This window comes from Sardina pilchardus, chromosome 7 (assembly GCF_963854185.1).
Source record: "Sardina pilchardus chromosome 7, fSarPil1.1, whole genome shotgun sequence".
NCBI lineage: Eukaryota > Metazoa > Chordata > Actinopteri > Clupeiformes > Clupeidae > Sardina > Sardina pilchardus.
This window is the reverse complement of record NC_085000.1, coordinates 18,922,728-18,930,568: the sequence shown is the minus strand read 5'-3', so window position 1 is coordinate 18,930,568 and position 7,841 is coordinate 18,922,728. Positions and strand designations below refer to the sequence as shown.

At 45.2% G+C, this 7,841-nt stretch overlaps 1 protein-coding gene across 2 annotated transcripts in view; it reads right to left on the bottom strand.

The window, feature by feature from the left end:
* Positions 1-524: 524 nt before the first annotated feature.
* Positions 525-7,841, bottom strand: part of src (v-src avian sarcoma (Schmidt-Ruppin A-2) viral oncogene homolog) — a 47,749-nt gene continuing 40,432 nt past the window's right edge. For both annotated transcript variants that reach the window (XM_062541065.1, XM_062541066.1), the window contains 4 exons: positions 7,255-7,331; positions 6,449-6,602; positions 5,223-5,354; positions 525-4,056 (listed from right to left, as the gene is read on the bottom strand). In XM_062541065.1, coding sequence (XP_062397049.1) covers positions 3,848-4,056; positions 5,223-5,354; positions 6,449-6,602; positions 7,255-7,331 — 572 coding nt within the window. In that variant the 3' untranslated portion in view covers positions 525-3,847. The remainder of the gene's footprint in view (positions 4,057-5,222; positions 5,355-6,448; positions 6,603-7,254; positions 7,332-7,841) is intronic.

Here is a 7,841-nt window from a genome sequence, read left to right as displayed (position 1 = left end):
AGCATTGATCAGAATCTGGTCCAGTGTGGTTCACGTAAAGTGGGAGGACCAACGGCATACTGTATCTCATCAACCCAGAAGGGCAGTTAAACCCAGACTATTTGCTTGTTTAGATACAGTAGGACAGCTAACCCCCTCAACCCTCATCCTGCCCCTAAACTGAGGGGAGTTAGTGCCTTGAAGGCAGCGCTGCCTGGAAGGCACCATTGAGGGCAAATTATACCAAAGAGTTGACCTTCTTTATTCAAAGCCATGCTGTCTCTCTTGGTGTATAATTGTAAAAACTTGTTCCTGATTTCTACGGTCACCTGATTGGGTCTTTATTCATTTGATATAAAAATCATCATCACTCTGATGACCAATGAATTAACAGGAGAATGGTGTAAACATTTGGTTGTGATCTCGTTCACGTATATAATGTCATATATATATATAAAAAAAACCATATTGACCACACATCTGATATTATACTCCCACATGATACACAGATTACACAAACCTACTAGCACAACACAACCTTTAGAAACATAATTTATTGCACTTTTAAAAAGAGAACATAGATTACAAGTATTTAATTATAACTTGATTGAAAAACAAAAATGTGACCTTGCAGCACCGTACAAAAGGTTGCCTTAAATTAAATTTCAAATGGAAAGGACAATAACCCCCAGCAACTGCATAGGTGAAGATTTCTACAAAAAAAATATCAAGATGCTTTCAAGGTATTCCATTGCAGTTTTCTTTACAATTTGTCAATCAAATTATACAAAAGGGACAGTCCACTTGTCAGGACATTCATTTGATAAAATATACTGTATCAAAGTTTCTATTTCAACATTTTACAGCAGTCATTAGGACAGCAGGCTATGGACATAAAAGTGGTTTGTGCAAAACAACGTTTGGCATCCCCATTTGAATAAAATACAATGGATTTTGGTCACAAAAAGTATTCCATCACCATTAAGTCCCCTGTCAAATAAACTAATCTCTATTACAATGTTAATTGTATTACAAAGTAACTATTATTCATAAAATATCATACACACACACACACACATCTCAAGGGTTTGTCCAAATGGATGAATGGGTGTACAGTGTGTATACGTGTTTGTCTGTGTTTCAGTTGTATGAGGTGAGACATGCAGTTGAGAAAGATGAAGATCAGCAGATGAATGATGGCCTACGGGCACATGCCGTGCTTTCTCCTGTAGTTTGCTGTTGCCGTTTTTCTTTTCTTATCGCACAATCAAATTCAAAGGTAAACCTTTTTATGTGGCTCTGTCCCATGAATATAACAGGATTCAGCTGCCCAGTGATCGAACACAAATCAATCTAGCCATGGTCTCAGATCCTGATCCTATCTGTGAGATGCTGTATTGAGGCTGTATGTGTTTACTGTAAAAAGGCAAATGTGACTCAAGAGACTGGGAACAGAGAAAAAAAAAAATGTTCTGCAAAAATAGGAATAAATTATGAATGCAACATTTACAATAAAAAGACATTTTTGATAAAATGTATTTACAACTGAGAGGTTACATGGATCCCATCCGTCTGCTACTGACCCATAAGGAAGCCTACAGCATCACTATACCTGCATGCCACTCTATATGCCCCATAGGACTCTACAGTATATGCCCCCATAGGACAACTACAGCTTCTACATCATTATCATCATTAGCGACAAGGCTAACCCCACAACCTCCGCCTCCACCATCAATGTTATTTCCCTTCTCTCCCACTCTGTTTTAACAGAGGCACAATGCCTGTTCACGACGGGATGATGGATGTTAATAGAATAAGAAAGGGCATTACAACAAAGTCTTCGTTTATTCTCTTGACAGCTTTCATGATTGCCAGTTACAATACTGTACATGCTACCTGCTGAATGAATGACACTGTCAGAGGATGCCAGAGAGAGTGTGTGTGTGTGTGTGTGTGTGTGTGTGTGTGTGTGTGTGTGTGTGTGTGTGTGTGTGTGTGTGTGTGTGTGTGTGTGTGTGTGTGTGTGTGTGTGTGTGTGTGTGTGTGTGTGTTGTGTGTGTGTAGTGAGTGTGTGTAGTGTGTGTGTGTGTGTGTGTGTGTGTCACAACATAACTGCAATTTAAGCAGAACACACACACATCTTACATTTAGAACCAGTCTGCAGGCGAAGTCATTTTGCACTACCTCAATGCATGGCCAGACTTGCTGTGACTGAAGACAGGCAGACACTAGCAATTGTATGGTAGGTAAGCAACCTCTTGTATGTTCTTTTGGTTAGATAATAGGACTTCCTATGCTGGCTCATCTGACATTATTCATGGTCCAATTGATTGTGTTAATGCTTTCAACTCTCACAAGACATCTCACAGACTGTCCTCTCTGGATGGGGTATTATACCACATTTTTGATTACAGGAAAAGACATGTTATGCAAGTTAGCATAGCCTTTAATGACAGATTTGTCAAAAGTACCTCCTGATAGGATAATAAAAGATTGGATTAATAAAAATACACTTTGTACAAAGTACAGATAGTACAAAAAATATTTCTCATTGGCACAAAAAAAATGTAATAGGGTAGTAGTTCCCATTTGGAGATCAGTAGTATGTTTATGCTTTCTCACAATGTTAGTTTTTTTTTTTTTATCATTTGCACAAAGCGAATCAGACGCAGACTCCCGTAAGAGTCCAGGCGTGTTCTAGGTGTGGCGGTGTGTGTGTGTGTGTCAGAGCCTGGGTGCGGACAGGCAGAGGACTGGACATGCCGCTGATGACCGACAGTCTCTAGAGCGCCACTCCAGCACCCTTCACACTCTAAGCTCTTCAACACCACCAGCTCCAGTTAGTCCAGGATAACAAAGGAAAAAAAGAGGTGAACACACACACACACACACACACTCATGACAAGCACTCTCTCTCACACACACTCACTCGATCAGACACAAAAGAGCAGGCCTAGAGATACATGTGCTCTCTCTCTGTCTGTCTCTAACACACATACACACGCACACACATGCACACACATACTTTAAAGACATATTTCTTTATCACTGGGGTTGGAATCGGAAGACATTTCCCTATATACATGCTCCCATGCACACCCATACACACATATGCACATACACTCACACAGACACACTTAGACACAAAATTTACAAATGTACTGTACAGGCTCGGCTGTCTTTTTCATATGGTGTGCCTGTGTGTGTGTGTGTCTGCGGTGATTGTGTGTGTGTGCGCCTGTGTGTGTGTGTGTCTGCGGTGTTTGTGTGTGTGTGTGTGTGTGTGTGCGTGTGTGCGTGTGTGTGTGTGTGTGTGTGTGTGTGTGTGTGTGTGTGTGTGCATCTACACATGTGTGGGTACATGTGAAAGACAGTCAGGCTAATGAGGACTGTGGAATAAACCCGTTGAACCCTGTCTGCGCGCGTGTCAGCAGTCTTTGTGTAGGCAGTGGAGTATGGGGGTGCAGACAAACGTGTAGAGAGGGCAAAAAGGGGGGGTGCTGGGGGGGTGCTGTGGAGGCTGACTGACAGATCTGGAGCATCTGCCAGAGGGGGTGTGAGCAGGGAAGGGGGGCTTAAGAAAGCAGAGCGAGGCTGAACAAAAGATCCAGAGCTCTGATCAATCACACATGACCTGCAGCCCGGGTAACATAACCCCCCCTTCCCACCACCACCACCACCAACACCACCACCCCTGTGAAGAACACAACAGCTCCCGTACAGTAGGGAGGACTAACTCAAAGACCAGAACCATCACATCATGTCCGTGCTTTCCAGGTGTGGAGGTTCGGAGAACCTGCAGAACGCCAAAACGCACCACCGCCCACACGCGGACGCAGAGAACACGACACGGCGGGTGGAGGTTCTAGAGGTTCTCTCCGGGCTGGTACTGCGGCTCGGTGGAGGTGAAGTAGTCCTCCAGGAAGCCCTGCAGGTACTCGAAGGTGGGCCGCTCCTCGGGCTCCTTGCGCCAGCACTGCAGCATGAGGTCGTGCAGGGACTCGGGGCACTCGGCCGGACACGGCATGCGGTAGCCTCGCTCCACCTGGTCCAGAACCTCGCGGTTCACCATGCCTGAGATGGGCACAAGAGTCCAGACACACATATTTTATTTTGGTTATTTTATTTACACATATCTTTAGTCGACACTATAGTCTGATCAACTGCTAAATGTAATTATTGTGTTGTTTTGTCTGTAAGTCGCTTTGGACAAAAGCGTCTGCTAAGCACCATAACTGTAACTGTAACTGTAAGTGTAACATATAGACAGACACAAATACAGTTAAGCTCAAAGCTAATGCTACCACCTGTAGACTTTCACAACCAATTCAAATCACTAATGCTGGCCTACAGTACAAAGCCTTCTCTGGTTCTGTACCTAGTTACTTGAATGCTCTCATAAAGACACAATACAACCTCTTTCTTTTCCTGTCTATGCATGCCATCACCTGACCACTTCACTCCTCAAAGTGCGCCGCCTGGCACAGCTATTGGCACAGTCCCAGGAATCTAAACTATTCTGATCTGTGGTTCCTTGATTGTGGAATGTGCCACCGGTTGCTACCAGAGCTGTGGTGTTCCTCTGGTACTTCCCCTCCTAACAGCACTAACAGCTCTAACACACCTGCACTCTCACCGTGGGCCTGTTCTCCACCCTATACATCCCTCTTATCTTGTGGGCAGCCGTGGCCTACTGGTTAGGGCTTCAGGCTTGTAACCTGAGGGTTGCCGGTTCGGTCCCTGACCAGTCCACGGCTGAAGGGCCCTTGAGCAGGGCACCTAACCCCTCACTGCTCCCTGAGCGCCGCTGGTTGGGCAGGCAGCTCACTGCTCTGGGTTGTGTGTTCACTGTGTGCTGTGTGCTGTGTGTTCACTAATTTGGTTAAATTGGGTTAAATGCAGAGAACTGAACTTCCCACACGGGATCAAAAAAGTATATATTCATTCATTATCTGCATCCTTCCACTGAGCTGGACCCTGAGCTGATACTCCACTTTGATAGAAGCTACTGTAGTACTCACTGTTGCACTACCGTCATTTCCCGTGTATAAGCCGCAGAGCAGTGTTTTATGCAAGTTAAAAGAAACCATATTAATACCATATTGACTGTCCCCGTGTATGAACCTCACAGTTGAAGAAATCTTGCAAAATCAATGTATAAGCTGCGGCTAATAGTTGGGAAATTACGGGTAGTGCTCCCTACTTGTGTCAGTGGGCTCGTGGGGGAAGGGAGTGTGTACCTGGGTATGGCACCCGGCCCTTGGTGGCCAGCTCGGTCAACAGCACGCCGAAGGACCAGACGTCTGACTTGATGGTGAAGCGTCCGTATAAGGCCGCCTCGGGAGCCGTCCACTTGATGGGGAACTTGGCCCCTGCAGGACAGAACACAGTGTGAACGAGTGTATGCAGACCCATAGAGACAGAGAGATGTGACTCTGCAGACCCATAGAGATAGAGAAATGTGATTGAGTGTATAGAGATAGAGGGATGTGACTGAGTGTATAGAGATAGAGGGATGTGACTGAGTGTATAGAGATAGAGAAATGTGACTCAGTGTATAGAGATAGAGGGATGTGACTATGCAGACCCATAGAGATAGAGAAATGTGATTGAGTGTATAGGAGATAGAGAGATGTGACTATGCAGACCCATAGAGATAGAGAGCTGTGACTATGCAGACCCATAGAGATAGAGAAATGTGATTGAGTGTATAGAGATAGAGGGATGTGACTATGCAGACCCATAGAGATAGAGAGATGTGACCAAGTGTATAGAGATAGAGAGATGTGATGTGTCTGTGCTTCCACTGCTCTCCGCACAGACCCATAAAGACAGAGAGGTGACTATGCAGACCCATAGAGATAGAGAGATGTGACTGAATGTAAAGAGATAGAGAAATGTGACTGAGTGTATAGAGATAGAGAGATGTGACACTATGCAGACCCATAGAGATAGAGAGATGTGATTGAATGTATAGAGATAGAGAGAGATGTGACTGAGTGTATAGAGATAGAGAGATGTGACACTATGCAGACCCATAGAGATAGAGAGAGATGTGATTGAATGTATAGAGATAGAGAGAGATGTGACTGAGTGTAAAGAGATAGAGAGATGTGACTATGCAGACTCATAGAGATAGATAGGTGTGAATGAATGTAAAGTGATAGAGATGTGAATGAGTGTACTGTATAGAGACAGAGAGATGTGAATGAATGTATAGCGATAGAGAGATGTGACTGAATGTACAGTATAGCAATAGAGAGATGTGACAGAATGTATAGAATAGAGAGATGTGACCGAGTGCAGACTCATAGAGATAGAGAGAGATGTGATGTGTTTGTGCTTCCACTGCTCTCCGCACCAGCACTTCATCACTCATTCAGCACATCACACAGCACATCACACAGCACGTCAACCCGTCCGTCAGAGAGGAGCTGAGATGGGAGAGGAGAGACGCGGCGCTCACCCTGTCTGGCCGTGTACTCGTTGTCCTCGATGAGGCGAGCCAGGCCGAAGTCGGCCACCTTGCACACGAGGTTATCCCCCACCAGGATGTTGGCGGCGCGCAGGTCCCGGTGCACGTAGTTCATTCGCTCCACATACGCCATGCCAGATGCAATCTGAAGGCAGAAAAATCAATTATGTGCCACAAATCAGATTGCGGAAACCTGACCTAACCAGCTATAGAGAGATTTAGAGGCCCATGCAGCCCATACTGACAGCCATCATGAAATCCAATTCATCAGGAAGGGGTAAGCTTTCATCATATAAGGTCAAACTCAAAACGCAGAATGCATCAAATGCAACAGCTAACAGGATCCCTCTCTAGACTGCTTTCTCTAGCACAGCGACAAACACATAGCCATCCTAGGAGAAAACAATGGCAAGCAAAGGCGAAGCCAAAACTCGTTTCACTTTTGGATTCCTGTAAATTGTAGACATGCTTGACTTGCCGAGAGGCTGAGGGGGTGTTGAGCGTTTAAAGGCAAGAGGAGAACCGGTTGGTTTGGGTTCTCTGTTCACAGGAATTGAACTCGCAGATCCTGTACTGCACACCTGCTCTAGAATGCCTTTTTATGGTTTATGGTTTCATTCCACTCACCAATTGTTCTAAATCTGCACACACACACACACACACACACACACACACACACACACACACACACACACACACACACACACACACACACACACACACACACACACACACACACACACACACACACACACACACACACACACACACACACACACACACACACACACACACACCTGAGAGGCCATGTCCACCAGCTGAGGGAGGCGCAGTATCTTGCCCATGTCTCCCTTGAGGAAGTCCAGCAGGCTCCCTGTGGAGCAGAGAGACAGCAGCGTACACATTAGAACACATGATGGAGTATGGCGTTACATTTGTGCCTCAATTATGAGCGCAGAGTGGAGCAATATTGAGCGCAGAAACATATTTTGAGCAAGCACACAAATTATATTTTGAGGAAAAATTAAACTTGAGCACAAAGAATTTGTAATTGAGCAAACGGGAATCAATTCTGTGCTCAACAAATGTCTTCGTGAATTCGCTACGGTCAACATGTATGTGCAACAACAGCCCCCCTTTCATTCAGTTTCACTGTACGCGCTCTCATACACAGCTCCCTTTGCTCGCTCTAGCTCTCTCCCTCTCGCGCAAGTTTGTCTCTGTGCTCGCTCAAAATCTGTAGACAGCGTTACATTTGTGCCACAATTGCCAACCAATCAGAAGCCCTAAAATCGCCACAGGCCAATCGTGGCTTAGCAACCCGTATCTAGCAAGCTGTCGAGTTTTTGCCATGTAACCATAACCTGTTGCCATTAAGGGCATT